We start from the raw sequence: 15746 nt of genomic DNA on the forward strand, positions 1-15746 counted from the left end.
ATTAGTGGATTCAACTAGAGCAGTTCTCGTATGTATTGAACGCTGGGACCACCAGCAGACATGTGTCATACACAGCTCGACAAGTTGCCCTGCGTGCTGCTGTTGTTCTCCTTAGGACATTCCCTGCTTAACTGGAATGGCTTTGTAGTCTTTTGAGCCACTGAATGTGCTTGACCTCACTTCCTAATGGTTTGGTAATCTCGGAACCAGACCAAAAACCAACAGACCTATTCTGTACTCTTCAAAAGAGCATCCGGAGATTTGAAGCTCAGGAACGCTAAGTGTGAAGCTAGCAACCAAAACCAACCTTGGAGCACTCAAATCACAGCTTACACTAATACACAAAATACAAACTAATACAAAGCAACACAAAACAGCTTCAAGGATCACCAAACATTACCAGAATTAATCGGGAAAGAGCCAAACAAAAGTCGAAGTGATCTTAGTTTCACAATTGTTTTTTGTAGTATGCCATCCTTATGGCTTCTATGACATGTTTGCACTACAACCATGTTTCTGCACTGATATTTGTCAGAACAGAAATGGAAACAAATTGGTTTTGAGCTTCAGCTTTAAAATACAGGCTTAAAAAAGAGCAGGAACTCCTCGCTTTCCTCCTTTGTTTCAGAGCAACTTAGAAGGCTGCATTGAAATACTGTTCAGTGGTTATGGGTGCAAGTTCAAGCTGAAACTCTATCCCTGCGTGAGCCGAGCTGTCCCGTTGCAGGATGCAAGCAGTACTAGAAGTCACTATCAGCACTCTAAGCACACACACTGGATAGGGTTTTTGAGTTGCAAGCATTCCAGAGTCTTGACAGTCGTTCAAAGTGTCTCCATAGGATAAACTATTAGTGGTCCTACTGCAGGAAGAAAGTGAAAGGCACCCGTAGGCAGAACCTGAGGTTCTGGTGAACACTGCAGCAAGAGAACCAGGAAGATTAAAGCTCACTGTTGCATGAAATTAATAAAGCATGTATCATTTTGGAACATCTCCGATCCCAATTTGAGGTTAATAGGGTGAGTTTCACTATCAGACTGACAGGCTGAACAGCTCTGTGCTACAGCAGTACAGTAAGCCACGCACGATAGAAAAGCACTGGAACTTGGTTTAGTAGTTGTCAATTCCAAACATTTAATAGAATACAGGTTCACTAGAGCAAGTCTGGAACCAAGATACTTTAGATCATTAAAGAAAAAACAAAACCTTAATGAACTTTTTTGCTTAAGCCAGGCATGAAAACCAGGTATCACAGCAACCAGACAGTAAATAGTTCCCACAAAAATATTTAATTTCCACAGTATTTTCTTTCAATATCTTTAGTGAATTTTGTAGAACATTACAGGAGACGGTACTTAATGCAATATACAGAATAACACGTCAGCTTTCAATTGCTCTTTTTTTTTCAAACTTCTCCCCCCTCAATTCTCCCGGTCACTTTGTAATTACTATACAGTCATCCTTTTTACATCAACATGTCCATGTGAAAAGTGGAATTTCAGAATGTTCAGCATTGCACCCCTTTCAGGATACAAAGACTGGGGTAACTGGACACAAGTCCAACAAACTATTAAAGCATTTCACGTAGAACATAGACATGGATTCTGCAGCTTACTGAGGCTGGAACAACATAGATGATTCAGGGAAGAACCACGGTACCAGTGATTAACTCAGAGCTTCCTATGTTAGAATGCTTGAAGTATTCCCAACACTCGAGTCACCACATGATTAATATCCTCTGATGGGATTATGAGCACGTGTGACTTGCCTATGCTGGGTTCCAACATGCAGATTCTCCTGAACATTCTGCAAAGCAGTTACTCCCGTGGCATTATAGCCTGATATTAACTTAGCAAGAGGAATAGCAATTAAAGAGTTTTCATACAAAAATTAAAGAGTTTTCACTAGAGTTCTCATACAAAAAGCACATGGAAGCGAAAAGTCAACGACAAGACAGCACATTCCCTGTGGTATCTGAGAGCTGTGACCCCACAGTTACCAGTGCTCTTTCACCTTAAAGTGCTCAAAAGGGATCACATAGCTGAGAAGGTCCAGAGCAGTGCCAAATTCCAAGAGAGATGTGGAATGCTGGCACTTGGCCTTTGAGAAACGATTCCCAGGCACTTCAGTCCCTTAGTGCATCTGTAACACTTGCCTGCCCCAGCAGGAGAACAGGATAAAAAGGGAATTCACCTTCTGCTAACTTGTGTGTTTCAGTTACCATCTCATCAGAGCGCTTGTGAAGAGATGTTTCTAACTCAAATTTCTGAGAACGCTAAGGTCATGAAATTGCTCGGTATGCACCGCCCTGTTCACCCCAGTTTAGAAGAAGATGGCAGCAACAGCATTATTGCCAGTATTGCCAGTACTGTGTGGATCATTTTTAAATCGGGAATGCCTAATGCTGATTTGGAGGAGTTTGCAAGTTAACTAACTGTATAAAAATACAGTATAGCTGTAATATTGCTCTGAAAAGCACTTTTGCAAACTTTTTCTGTACAGACTGGTAATAACATTACCAGATATTATAATACAGATTTAAAATAAAAAAGGAACTCTTTGAACAAGTCTGAACACTGAAGTCTAAATAGCTTGTTTAAAACAAAACAGTGTGACCCAGGAAAATTTTACTTGCATGGTTAAATTATAGCAGCATAGTTTCTGGTTTTTCAAGGAATTTCTTGAATTCAGCAAGCCACTGTGCGCCAACTGCGCCATCGACAACGCGATGGTCACAGCTGAGCGTCACGGACATCACACTGGCCACATCAAACCTGAAAGGACAAAGAAATAAACCGGTTAACAGAGTCCTCTGCAAGTCAGTGCCACCAGCAACACAAAATAGCTTTTATCAGAGAACCAGGAATAGCTGCGGGTGCTTGGAAACAGTTGTTTCTCCCTGTGCCCTTCTAAAAAAGATTACACTGAGAGCAGATCATATTCATTCCTTTCCTACAGTTAAGAATGCATCTGTATGTTCTCTATAGAACAGGAAGCTCATCTTTCTTTGTATCACAAAAACAGCCCCACACGATCAAAGAAAAAGAGCCGTTTTACCCGGTAACCTCCAGTTTCCCCATGTGTCAGTGACAGATACCCAGGACTGTTAACAAGTTTAAATAATCCTAAATGTTCTCCTGGGTCTACGCTAGTTCAAGCTTCAAGCGAGGTGATGCTATGTACGGGACACCTGAGTTACAATCCATCCTTTAGGTTTTCCTTAAACGCAAATTTAAGCAATTGTTAAAGAGGAACAGGTGCCTAAACTGTTGTGCATCCCAGACTTTTTGGCAGCTTTACCCTGGTCCCTCCAGGAAAGAAACAGCCTTTTCTTAACTTGCAAAGTAGTTGCAGGAATAAATGTGTGGCAGATCACTCATCAGTCACTGCGTTTAACACCCATGTGAACCTTTTATGCAACATGTCACTGTACTTCTTCTGCAGGTACTGAAAGCAGTATGTCAACAATGTTTTTTAAATGATAATCTAATAGAAGTGTTAGGAAACTAGCCATTATTGCAAAGCCTGAATTCAGAAGCCCAGTATATGCAGAATCAGATGAATATTTACCCTTTCTCATTATCAGCTGGCACCAGCCTTTTCTCTGAGGAACCAACCGCAAGGATGCAGGCCTGAGGTGGATTGATTATGGCAGAGAAATTCTTAATCCCATACATTCCTAAATTGGAAATTGTGAAAGTACCACCCTACAAGAAAAACACGTTCATAGTAAAATTCACAAGAGCAGTTTCATGTGCAGTATCAATGAACATGGCTGAAACATCATCAAGTAGGCTCCGCTCATTCTGAACAGGGCTTCTGAACAGAAGTCAAGGGCAGCAATGTTTAACAACAATCCAAATTTCTCACCTGGAATTCATGAGGCTGAAGTTTACCTTCTCGGGCTTTAGTTGCCAAAGAAACCACGTCCTTACTAATGGAAGCCAGGCCCTTTATATGTGCGTTAAACACAATAGGGGTGATAAGCCCTGCAGGAGTACTAACTGCAACGCTAACATCCACTACGTGATTTCTGCAAGACACAAAGGACATGCCAGTGACTCTAGCAAGATAATAAAGAAAACCATTTTCATGACTGTTCAAACAACTCTAAATTAGTACCAATCCTGCGACAATTATTTCGCCTTGCATACTAGCCTTAGATGCAAAGTTCTTAGCACATTAACAAAAGCCCCTCAAGCTCTGCCTTATACCTGTTCTCCTCCCTCCTCAACATCCCAGCAGCAGGTCTGCTATTTTGCCATGAACTCTCTACTGAACAAAGAAAGTTTCTGGCTTCGACCGTACCATAAACTTACTGCCTAATAACTGTGTCCATCCACGAAGAATTTGCCTCAGGCACCTTCAAGCACGCCAGAGCAGCAGCTTTAATTATGAAGTCATTGACAGAAAGCTTAATGTTATCTGAGACCTCCTGTAAATAAAAAGATTTGAGGCATCAGTTTGTCTCTTACACATTACCTGTGAGAGAATGCAGCTTTCCCCACACACAGATTCTCAGCATGCCTAAATGCTTTACCTGATTGAGTTCTTTCCTTAGCACCAGTACGTCTCCCATGTTTACATCAATGGAAAGGTAGTAGTGAGGTATTGTTTGTTTAGACTGTAACAACCGCTGAGCGATGACCTGCAGGTATACAACAGAAGCGATGAAAAGAAAGCCATTTAGAAAATTAATGACTGCAAATAATGATCTCGGAAAGGAGTAAAATCCTCTTACCTTCCGAATGTTGCTGATAGGGATGTCTGTGAAGGTCCCCACTGGTGCTGCTGCAACTGCAGCAGCTGAAGGAACTGCCTCTAGTGCTGGAGCCTGCAATCAGAGAAACACAGCTTAATTCACAATACTAACCAAATATCAATTGTAGAGACTAATTCAGTATGTGGGACAAGTGCTGACCCTAAGCTGCCTCCTGCTTAAGAGCAGCAGATATTTCTACTCTCTAGTCTCACCCCTTCAGTACCCACTGGGTTCTTTCTAAGCCTGTACTTGAGTATTAAATGTAGTAGAAACGCAGCACTGACACGTACCGCTATGAAGCTCCCAAACCAGGAAGTCCTGCAGGATGTGTTTTTTCCATGCAGCAGCAGCGTGCACTCTGAAACTGCCCTCAGCTGCACCCATTCCAGCAGCACACAAAGCAACACTTGCATCATTTCATGTAAATGATGAAGAATGGTGTAAGAACAGATTTGTGGCAATAGTGACAGCAGGACGTTGGTTTGTAAATCCGGTTTTCACTCTAATTGCCTCTTTTCAGAAGTGTTAGATGTGTTGAGACTGGCTTTAGCTCGTAACAATGAGGTTACCTTCCGTAACAATGTAGCAACCAAATGAAGGGTTGGGAGGCACATCTTTTTTTCTTGGTGAAATACCAAAGGGACAAGTAAAGTAAGGAAAATTCATCTGTGTTTCTGACAGGTTAAGCTTTACAACCTAACAGTCACCATAGCCCCCAGAGCATCGTAACTCAACCAATTCAGCAATCACAGTTCCATATAGTATTGCATTTCTACAGAGCATTTCCATCACTATAATAAAATACCCATTCTTAGAGATCTCAAGCCTACTCACTGGAGCAACCTTTGGTGGCACAAATGACTCTATATCCTTCTTTGTGATTCTGCCATCTGGTCCAGTACCTACAATGGTCAAAGAAAAACGTAAGAGGATTTCAATTACTTGCAATAGGCTTCTAAAGGTGCCAGTTTAATTTCACCCAGAAAAGTCACTTAACCTCTGGTGAGGGCAGCTGTGTACTCGGGATATTCCCGACAGGGAGGAAAGAAAAGAATAGGCAAGTTACACACCTAGAGAGACAGACACTTGAGAGTGAGAGCAAAAAAGCAGAAGGGCAACCTACCTTTCACTTGGGCAAGGTCAATTCCTTTTTCTGCTGCCATTTTCTTTGCCAGGGGACTAACCAGAACCCTTCCTTTTGGGGGAGGTGGCCCAGCTGTGGCGACAGCTGGACTGGGAGGAACAGCAGGCTGGGGAGGAGGAGCAGCAGCAGGAGTGGCCGTCACCTTCACAGAAGAATCAAAGCCATTAGCTTCAGGATCATTCAGCAAAAGCTTTGAAGGTACAGTAAGAGAACAGGGCCATCTGACTACCAGTTAAGGGAATACCAATAGTAGTCACTGCTCTGATAGAATTTTCAGATTCAGAGTTTTCCAATGCCAGAAATTAAATCAAAAACTTCCTGGGAAGGAGGCCAACTAAGCTGTTGAAGGGACTGTCATGAATTACTACTATCTGCTCCCGTTTTTGGAGGGCAAGCTAGCGATCACTTCTCTTAGGTCACCTACCATCAACACACGTGTTAACCTTACATTCACAGAATTATAAACGTCATTGTTGGAGACAGGGCTTCATACTATCAAACCAGCAGAATAGGTCAGACCTCTTAATGGTCCCTGTAACTTCTCTCACGTGCTAAGAACGGTCCTTACTGGTGGTGGAGGAGGAGGAGCTTGCGGCTTCATGTCAGTTACTGCAGTGGCTTGGTAGTCAGCAAAGGCTGGAATATCAGATTCTTTCTCCACAATGATGCAGAGAGCTGTTCCTAAGGGCACATCTCTTGTTCCTTCAGGTACCAAGATTTTTGCCAAATAGCCTTCCTCCTGCACTTCAAAGCCTGCAAAGAAAAAAAACCAAAACCAGTCTGGTGGCTGATGCAGCTGAAGTGTTCCTGTAAATGCTGCTTCTAAAGACCTGGGTAGCTAAAGCCCTGTCCTACATTTAGCAGGCAAGAGAATTCTTTTCAGTGCAACTAGCAGGGAAACATCTCCATGCACTGTATATTTACTAAGAAGGACTGATGAAGAAACTGATGAACTGTTTTGGAAGCTCCAATATTTAGCTTTCCAATGGAATGAGAAGTTAACAACACTTGTTTTAATTGCCCCACAGCTTCACATCCTGAGCAGTCAGGAAAACAGTTGGTACAGAGGCTACTCTGGATCCTCCCCTTTTAAGGGGACCTCATCCATTCTTGGCTTGGAATTGACTCACCTATTGTGGCTTTATCTGTCTCAATTTCTGCCAGTAAGTCTCCCTCATTCAGTTTCTCTCCAACCTTCTTCTCCCATCTCTGCACTGTGCCCATTGTCATGGTAGGTGACAGGGCAGGGAGAGTGATCTGTGAAGCCAGAGAATACAAGAGAATCAGATTCTGGTAATCAAAAAGGAACAGAAACACAGTTTTAACTCCTGACTAAATGATGCCAACCTACAGAAGTAGCCAGTCTTTAATGCACTCCTAGATAAGGCTCCATTACGGCAAAGCACAGTATTGTCCCACATTGCTAGTTTGGCTTCTTTTATCAAGGCCTAAGCAAGAAAGGAAGGAAAATCAAGGGGCAAGAAATCTACATATCAAAATAATTATTACCACCATGACACTGGGAGTGTTTTGCAGCTGCTCCCTGCAAGGCTAAAAGGAAGACTGAAGCAAGTAATTCTGTAACAGAGAGGTTTGGCCCCATTAAAAGCTATACAGGCTTGTCTTCCAATAAGCACTCAAAGATGCTGCAGGTTTGCACATGCAACAAACACAGCATGAGGGAGTACAGCCCCAGAGCAAAACTGGACAGATAGGGCAAGCAGTGGGAAGTAAGCAAGTTTCGTAGCTAAAGCACAAGTCAGATTAAAAAGCTTTCAATTAATTCTTTGTTCAACTACTGACTTTGCATAATGTCTCAGACAAATCAGTTCCCACATATATCATCTGTGGAATGAGGTTTGGTATTTCAAATGTTCTTTTTCAAAGGAATGTCACAGAAATACCTCACTAAAAAGTACTCAACTGCAACACTTCAATACCTAAGCAAGGTAAAAAGATTATCCGTAAATACAACTCATTACTAGCCACCCACAAACACATCTGATGCGTTCATCAGAGTATCACAGACTCGAGTTCTGCGCCGAGGTGTAAGCAGAGCCTTCAAGAGACTGTTCACACTTAGCACAATGTCTTCTTACAGCAGAACTGACAAATCGCTCCTCTACCAGCAGCTGGGATGCTACAATAATTTATTGAAAAACGTTTTCTGGAACCTCCCCAAACACTTGTTTTAAACATGCAACAACTGAAGTGGCACACACTCCTGAAATTATAGCTAATAACCTCCAACACCAGATGGTATTTATGACAAAGTGCCCCGGAGCTAGAAATGCCAAGGACAGAAAAAGAGTGTAACAAGCCTTAAAACACCAGCAATGCTCTCTTACCTGCATATGAGGAGGATAAGAACTGCCAGGAGCCTGAGCAGAAGGCTGAGTTGGTGGTGCGGGAGCTGCAGCTGGAGGGGGAGGCACTGAGGCTGCAGGGGGGGCAGATGCCGCAGAATCCAGAGTATAATTTTTAAAGGCATCAACATATTCAGGCCTAGAAAAAAAACACAGAACCGAAAAATCAGATGACTATCCCTAAGCCTTTCACACAGGGCACCCAAGAAACTCTAACAGAGAAAATTAAACTCCAGGGTTAGCAAAATACATACTTTTCTACTGTGATACATATTATGGCCCCAATAGGAACATCTCTTGTTCCTTCTGGCACCAGAATCTTGGCCAAGTAGCATTCCTCCAGGCTCTCAAAGCCAACTGTTGCTTTGTCTGTCTCCACCTTTGAGAGAGAACAGAATATTGTTATGGCAATGAAAAAGACAGGTGAGCTCAGAGCCTTCCAGTCTGACAGTGTAGGGTCACAACACACACAGTTCTGGAAAAGTCACGCTGGGAATCTAGGAAAGTACACTCTCAAACAGCTTAAGTGCTGCTCCTGCTCAGAAAGAAGAAAAGCAGCAACTGGGCTTGAAAGGCTGTCAGCCACTTGTTCCCAACAGCATCTGCTGGGATCCATGATCTCAAACCCAAGATCTGGGCAACCCGGGACAGAACCCAGGATGCACATGCAGCTCAATGGAAATACAGCACAGCCTGTGCCCCCAAAATACCTCAGCTATGAGATCCCCTTCATTGATCTTGTCACCCTCCTTCTTCTCCCAGCGCGCAATGGTGCCCATCTGCATTGTGGGAGACAGAGCTGGCAAGGCCACCTGCGAGGAACAGAGCACTATTACAACCCAGACAACCCCCACATGTGCAGCTGAGACAGATCTCAGCACAAGCTGGGGCAGTGGGCACAAAGGAGGGCCTGTCTGCAGATCCTCAGCACATCAGGGCTGCCTCCGACCCGCTGGTGAGATTCCAGAGTACAACCGATACTGTGGTGACAAGATGGGGCTGACCAAGAAAGGGAGAAGCTACACCAGGGGACCGAGAGGATAAAAGGTCTAGTGGTGAAGGAGGTGGCGCAGGGACGTGGAGCACGGTGGCCACAAGTGTATTAGAACCGCAGGAGTGGGCAGAGAACTGCAGTTCCCAGGTGTCAACTGAGCCGCCCAGCGAGGGGAAGCAAGACCCGACTACAGCGAGGGAAGGCGCTGCCGGGAGGCGGAGGAGGGGACGGCACCCGGTGGCTACAGGGGCACCAGCAGCAGGGCTTATGGGGGCACCCGGACGGCAAGGGATGGGCGCCAGGGGCGAGCCTCTCACCTTCTGGTGTGCGGGGAGACTGCAGCAGCGGCACGGGACGAGCCGGGGCCAGGCGGCAGGCTGCAGGAGCCCGCCGGGCCGCGGCACCGGGCCGCTCCACGCTGGGCCGCGGCCCAACGGCACAGCCCCGACACCCCCCGCCGCTCCGCGGCCGGCCCTAGCGGCACTGAACGCTCGGCAGCTCCGCACCGGAGCAGGAGCTCCCGCCGCCCCCCGGGCTACGCGTCGTGCCAACACCCGCCACATGCTGGAGCCGGAGCCGCGGCCCCGCCGCCGCCGCTCGGTGACCTCCTCCGTCCGGGCACGGCGCCGCACGGCCGCGCGCGACACTGCCGCGCTGCCGTAAAGCGCGGCGGACGGACGGCGGGGCGGAGTCGCCGAGTGATGGCGTCGTGGCGGCCTGGGGACAGCGACGCGCAGCGGCGGGGCGGCGTGGGGCCGCGGGAGCGCGGGGCGGCGTGGGGCTGTGGGGCCGCGGGAGCGCGGGGCGGCGTGGGGCCGCGGGGCCGCGGGAGCGCGGGGCGGCGTGGGGCCGCGGGAGCGCGGGAGCGCGGGGCGGCGTGGGGCCGCGGGAGCGCGGGGCGGCGTGGGGCCGTGGGGCCGCGGGAGCGCGGCCCGGGCAGGGGAGGCCGGCCCTGGTGTCCGCCCCGAGGCCGCAGGGCGTCCCGGCCCCGGGGAGCCCCCGCGGAGGACACAGCATTCGGGAGACACGCGCGTCCCCGCCCTCGTGTGACGCTGCTCGCCGCCCTCTTGGGTTCTCCTTGTCCCTATAGCACCTGGCTCCGACTTCTTCAATATCCCGGTTCCGTGTGGGGACACAGGACTCCAGAATCTGTTGTGTGCAGCGGTTGTGGTGACAGCTTGCGCCTGGGATTCAGCAGCACAGGCTCCCCAAGCCGAAGCGGTGGAGGTTTGAAGGGCTTGGGAGCCCGAGGATTAAGTAGCACCAGACACAATAAAATCCCATCACATGCTTTGCTGTCGTTTCAGCCACATTTAATGATTTAGGAGCGGCTGCTTCTAAGTGTATAGGAGTCACTGTGACGGAGCTCAGCCAGCTGCAGCAGTTTACACTGGGGGTGGAACTGGTGACGTTTGCTGTCACCAGGGCAGTTACAGAGAGCTTGTGCTTCAATTTCGTATTGTTCGTGCCAATTTTAAAAATGAAAATTTTACCGACACTCTCAGCTTGCTCTTCGGGGCATGTGGTTCTATGTCTGCTAATCTCACAAGTGTCAGAAAGTACGTGCTGCTGTGCACACGTACACACCACGGGGCTTTGCACCTTGTGGGGCATTTGGATGCTGCAAGACGTGTGCACGCTGCAGGGCTCTGCACCTTGCAATGCTTTTACACACCATGGGGCACTCGCACCTTGCAATGCTTTTACACACCATGGGGCACTCGCACCTTGCAATGCTTTTACACACCATGGGGCACTCGCACCTTGCAATGCTTTTGCACGTTACTGGGCTTTGCACGTGGTAAGACTTTTGCGCGTTGCAAGGCTTGTTTTGCACGCTGTAGTGTGTTTGCACGCTGCAGGGTTTACACGCTGTAGTGTGTTTGCACGCTGCAGGGTTTGCACGCTGCTTGCACGTTGCAAGACTTTTCCACTCAATACTGTGTGTGAAGGTAGCTGAGAAGCTCTTAAGGTTCACAGACTCTCTATAGGCAATAATTCATCACACAGGACTGGATAAGTAGGACAAGAAACAATGGATCAAATATATTTTTTTCCCCCCAGAAGTGACAAAGGATAATTTTTACTTTTTTTTTTTTTTTAAAAAAAAAAACCCTCACATTTACCTTAAAAAAAAAAGCCATCAGAAAAAAAAGATTACTACTCAGAAATGTCTATTTACATCTGTGAACCAGCTACTCATTTACTCTAGTTCCACTGAATTAATAATCACTTGTACCCATAGACAACCTGACCAGGACTTTGTATGACTCAAGTCTACTTTAACAAAATTAAATATCTGTGTCTCTTCAAGTGGAGGGTTACAAAGTAATAACAGTTTCCCTGGTGATATGCTGTGAAAGTTGAAGTTTCCTACACTTTGGCATCTTGTCAAATTAAGAAACATGTGCACACACAAACCTCGAGATTCACTCCTGAGCAATACAACTTGTCCCCCCAGGAACAGAAAAGCACGCTGCAGAGAACAGGTGAACTACGTCACTTACAATTCATGAAAGACCAGAACACATGCACACCTCTAGTCCGGAGAGGCTGGTTTTGTTTGGTGTCAGATAAAACCCAATGGATGAGTACAGGAAAGAAGGGAAGGTCAAGGCTAATCCTTGTCCCATCAAATCAACACAAACTGCTTCTGTGTTCAATGGAGTCAGAAGCTCGCCCAAGGTTTTCAAACAGTGACGTCCTCCAGTGGGGCAGTGAAGGCAGCTGTGAGCAATAACAAGACCTCGACACAAATTTTGCAAAAGACAACAATTTTTTAAAGGAAAAAATAAGAAGGCTCTAAAATACTTAATTAAAAAAAAAAAAAAAAGGCACATTTAGAAACAGAGCAGAATGGCTCGAAGCAAAGCAGGTTTGGTGGTGGATGAAGTACAGTGCTATTGGCCTTGGGAGTCTGTTGGAAACCAAGGCTCACATCTAGACACAGGTCTCTGGTGAAATGAACTGGGTACCCTCGGCTCAGTTTGGGGGTTTATGGTGTGTGCGTGACAGTAACAGCATGACAGACCCTTCTTTATGGGAAGCTCTGAAATGAGTGAGGGGAAAAGTGGGTCCTGACATAGAAATCCTTCCAGATGAGGGATTGCCAGGCAATCCAGGGTGGATGCAGAGGTTTGCAAGCAGAGGGCAGTGTTTCATGCTAATAGTGCTAAGCAAGGGCTCATTCTTGAAGTGAAGGCCTGGAAGAGTGTTATAATGTCACTGTTGGCGTTGAGAATCCTTGGGGAAAGTCAGCTGCAGTTTGAGTCCCCAGACAGTTCTGCTGCTATGGGTTCCCTTAAACAAGACCTTCATTTGGCAGCATTTTGAAGGCACTGGGACGCCAGATGTTGCTCCAAGCATTTTTCCTAAAGAAGTTGGTCCATAGCTAGAAGTCAGAGCTCCTTTTACACATGACAGAGTAGTCATCTCAGTGGAGGTAGGTAGGTTGATTCCATCGGTACCAGGATCTGTTTGAAACACCGGGAATAAAAGCTACAATTGCCATGTTGTTAACAGTTCCCCTTGAAATAAAAATCATTATTATTTCATTGGTAACCTTACTTCGACTTGGCAGCCAGCAAATGATCCTTTGCTCCTATACGAAGCTCATAGCAAACCCCATCTTTCTAAGCAACGTTGTGCCTGTGACTTCACGAATTACCTGGCTGCTGGGCTTCCTCCACGGAAGAGAAGGTCTGATTCACAGCACAGGATGAGCCGTGACTCAGAAAAGGCAGCAGCTCCGGGTAACACCCTCTGCTCTCTGTTGCCTTCCTCCTAACACAGCATCCGTGATGCGGTGTGCGATGGGCAGCAGAAAGTACACATGCAGAGGCATGTTCAGCGAAATGACCATAAGGGCTCTGAGCCCATAAGTGTGGCTGAACGCTTTTGTAGCATCTAAAGGCAGGGCAGCAAAAAATCCTTGTTCTTGTTTCGTCTGCCACTGAGGAACAGTTACTCTGCAGCAGAACTCTCTGGGTGGCACTGCAGGAGAGCAAACTGGCTGTGGAGGGGGTTACCCAAGCAGAAACAGCAAAACAAGCCGCCTTCTGCTTCCTGCACACAAGGAGTCATTTTAGGACAGTCCTTATGGCCAGTGTTTCTATTCAGGTTTTTGGTTGGAATGTTTTGTTTGTTTGTTTTCCTTTTGTTTAACCATTAGAGTTTTTCAGGCAAAACTTGATTTGCAATTTGTCTTCAAGCAGAAGAATAACCATATCTCAAGAATCTTCATCTAAGAACGTGCCACCATGTAGCTCCACGTGGCTGGAGTCTCTAAGATCCCATTGCTTTTCTCCCAAGCCCTCCGATGCCCTTGCCAAGGACTGACCCGTGGGCCCCGCTGCCTTACCCTGAAGAGTTGAAACCAGACGAGTTCATTGCAGCTTTGGAGTTGCTCTGGGCTGTGCCGGGGCTGCTGGCATGGAGTGCACTGCCAGGGGACGAGGGCCTGCTGGAGTTCCCTGGGGAACACGATGATGTTACTGCACAGCAGAGAAAGCAGAATAAGGCTGGGATCTCCCTTTTCCTGCCTAGGACAGCCCAAGCCCAGACACTTCCACTGTCTTGTCCCTATCCTGTCGTTCATCTGATTCCCTGTCTGCCCTGCAGCAGCGAGGCAGGATCTGTGCCCCAGCCCCAGAGAAGGATGGGGTCTCCAGGACTGCCCTCTCTGTACCACTTGGTTTCTATCCATGCGAATCACACTTCTCGAAGGAGATCTGACAGTCTTCTGCTGAAGAAACACAGTAACCTACCCCCAAGCACTTCTCTTGTTTTCCTTCTAGGTGTGCCTGGCTCCCAAACCTAAACACCCCAGTAAAATTTGCCTAGGATTATCCTAGGAACGTTACCGTGTCCAAGAAGTCTTTGTTCCAGCCAAGAGAAACACTCTGCTGCTCTTATCCCTTGTACACTAGTTACACGGGGATACTTTCTCTGGCCGAACCCAAGGATCTTATTAAGAGTGGCCTGCAAATGTGAGCTAGAAACCGAATAGTCAGAGAGCAAGAGGAGAGGAAGGAGGGGAGGAATGGTGAGTGAGGCGCATTTCTCAGGGCTTACCAGTCCCAGGCATGGTGCTGTGCACCGGATTGACCGAGAGGGGCCCCAAGGACCCTGAGGTAGAGACCTGGAGGGGAACAGAAGCAAACAGTAAGCAGTTGTCACTGTGAGGGAATAGATCACAAAATGCCACTCCGTTCACATTCCCTTTACAGTGTGCTGGCTCCCAGGCAGACTCCTTATCTACATCTGAGGGTCCCAAAGACATTTCTGTTCATACTCTACTGTGGAAGCACCATTCTCATATCCAGGGCTGTGTGAAAAAATCAGAATGAGTATTACATATGCCTGACACTTTCTACATAGGTCTAAATGTATGGATCAGCCATGGAAAAGCCTGAAATGATCAAACACATGCCAAACTTTCTGGAAGCCCAGAGATCCCTTTGGTAGGAGCCATTGTCCTTCAGATGTTTCAGACTGGATGCTACTAGTCAGAAACATCCCAGCTCGCTCTGGTCTTGGGTACAAATAATCCCTTTTCCTTCAGGGAGTTCTCGATGGGTGAGAACTCTCAGGTGACAATGAGTAATTTGGTGGCTGCAATCAAAGCAAGCCTGGGGCTTTTGTTGTTCAACCATGATACTTTAACTACAGGCAACATGTTGTTCAGAATGACTGATGAGCAGAGGTGTACTTTGTACAATTCATTCACATGAAAACTATTCACCAAACCTACTACTTTAAAACTCGCAGCTTGCAAGCAGCATTCTGTGTTTGTGACTGAAGACCAAATGTGCTGTGCAATGAGTGACTGAGCTCCCTGTGATGTTTTCCTGCCTTCCGATGGATGGTTCCAAAACCCAGAAGATTTCAAGATAAAATATTGGTTGCTAATATGTGCTCTCCCTTCCACTCACTTGTGCTCCAGCACTAACAACACTGCAGGGAGGCTCCTGCCACTTTTCTATGGGGAATCAGCTAAGCCACTATTAACTAGCAGAGATGCAGTAGCAGCTTGTTATCTACACCAGACACGCTTTCACCAACTCACAACTGTTTCTCTTGTCCTCATCCTTCCCAGCAATGAAGATACACTTGCCAAAATGTGAATGTACAATGTGAGAGAAGGACAGCTGGCACTACTGCAGTGTATTCCGCATTTCTGCACAGATGTCAAACAAACTAATATGTAAATGGTTGCCATTAGGTTTCAGAGTTAACAACTAAACTGACATGAGTGTATGTAATTCTCATTCCATGGAATACTGATTCCTCCTTCATTAACATTGGAAAGCTTTTATTTGCCAATCTCAGGGTGAAAAATTTTGGGATAGCATCGCTATTTGGATAAAGTGTCCTTCAATTTAGCTGAGCTGTAGCTTCTAGGAAGCATCTCTTTTCTTTCTATTGTTTTCATTAATCAAATAAAAAGTTCTGTAAGTGCAGGCGTGAGATTCCATTCAAGT

General features: G+C 46.5%; 2 protein-coding genes across 2 annotated transcripts in view; both read right to left on the minus strand.

Moving 5' to 3' along the window:
- Window positions 1-1107: 1107 nt before the first annotated feature.
- On the minus strand, window positions 1108-9909 carry DLAT (dihydrolipoamide S-acetyltransferase). Its single transcript, XM_082070328.1, has 14 exons — window positions 9582-9909; window positions 8981-9082; window positions 8525-8649; window positions 8253-8409; window positions 7035-7161; window positions 6473-6657; window positions 5884-6046; window positions 5595-5662; window positions 4740-4832; window positions 4539-4646; window positions 4318-4433; window positions 3869-4031; window positions 3569-3705; window positions 1108-2772 (listed from the first exon to the last, which is right to left on the minus strand). Exons 1-14 carry the CDS (start codon window positions 9825-9827, stop codon window positions 2643-2645), a joined length of 1920 nt encoding a protein of 639 aa, XP_081926454.1. The 5' UTR covers window positions 9828-9909; the 3' UTR covers window positions 1108-2642.
- Window positions 9910-12477: 2568 nt separating this feature from the next.
- POU2F3 (POU class 2 homeobox 3) overlaps window positions 12478-15746 on the minus strand; it is a gene marked incomplete at its 5' end in the record, with an annotated part of 39254 nt that continues 35985 nt past the window's right edge. The window contains 3 exons of the mRNA XM_082070286.1: window positions 12478-12737; window positions 13625-13757; window positions 14338-14404. Of these exons, the coding sequence (XP_081926412.1) occupies window positions 12698-12737; window positions 13625-13757; window positions 14338-14404 (240 nt within the window). The 3' untranslated portion in view covers window positions 12478-12697. The remainder of the gene's footprint in view (window positions 12738-13624; window positions 13758-14337; window positions 14405-15746) is intronic.

This window comes from Streptopelia decaocto (assembly GCF_964273445.1).
Source record: "Streptopelia decaocto genome assembly, chromosome: 21".
NCBI lineage: Eukaryota > Metazoa > Chordata > Aves > Columbiformes > Columbidae > Streptopelia > Streptopelia decaocto.

What these genes read in the sequence shown, in the direction of transcription:
- DLAT (XM_082070328.1), bottom strand. Translation starts at nt 9,827, where the DNA reads ATGTGGCGGGTGTTGGCACGACGCGTAGCCCGGGGGGCGGCGGGAGCT. An exon ending in TTCAGCCTCATGAATTCCAG is followed by an intron (nt 3,706 to 3,868) that starts GTGAGAAATTTG and finishes TTTTTCTTGTAG; the next exon opens with GGTGGTACTTTCACAATTTC. An exon ending in CCAGCTGATAATGAGAAAGG is followed by an intron (nt 2,773 to 3,568) that starts GTAAATATTCAT and finishes TTGTCCTTTCAG; the next exon opens with GTTTGATGTGGCCAGTGTGA.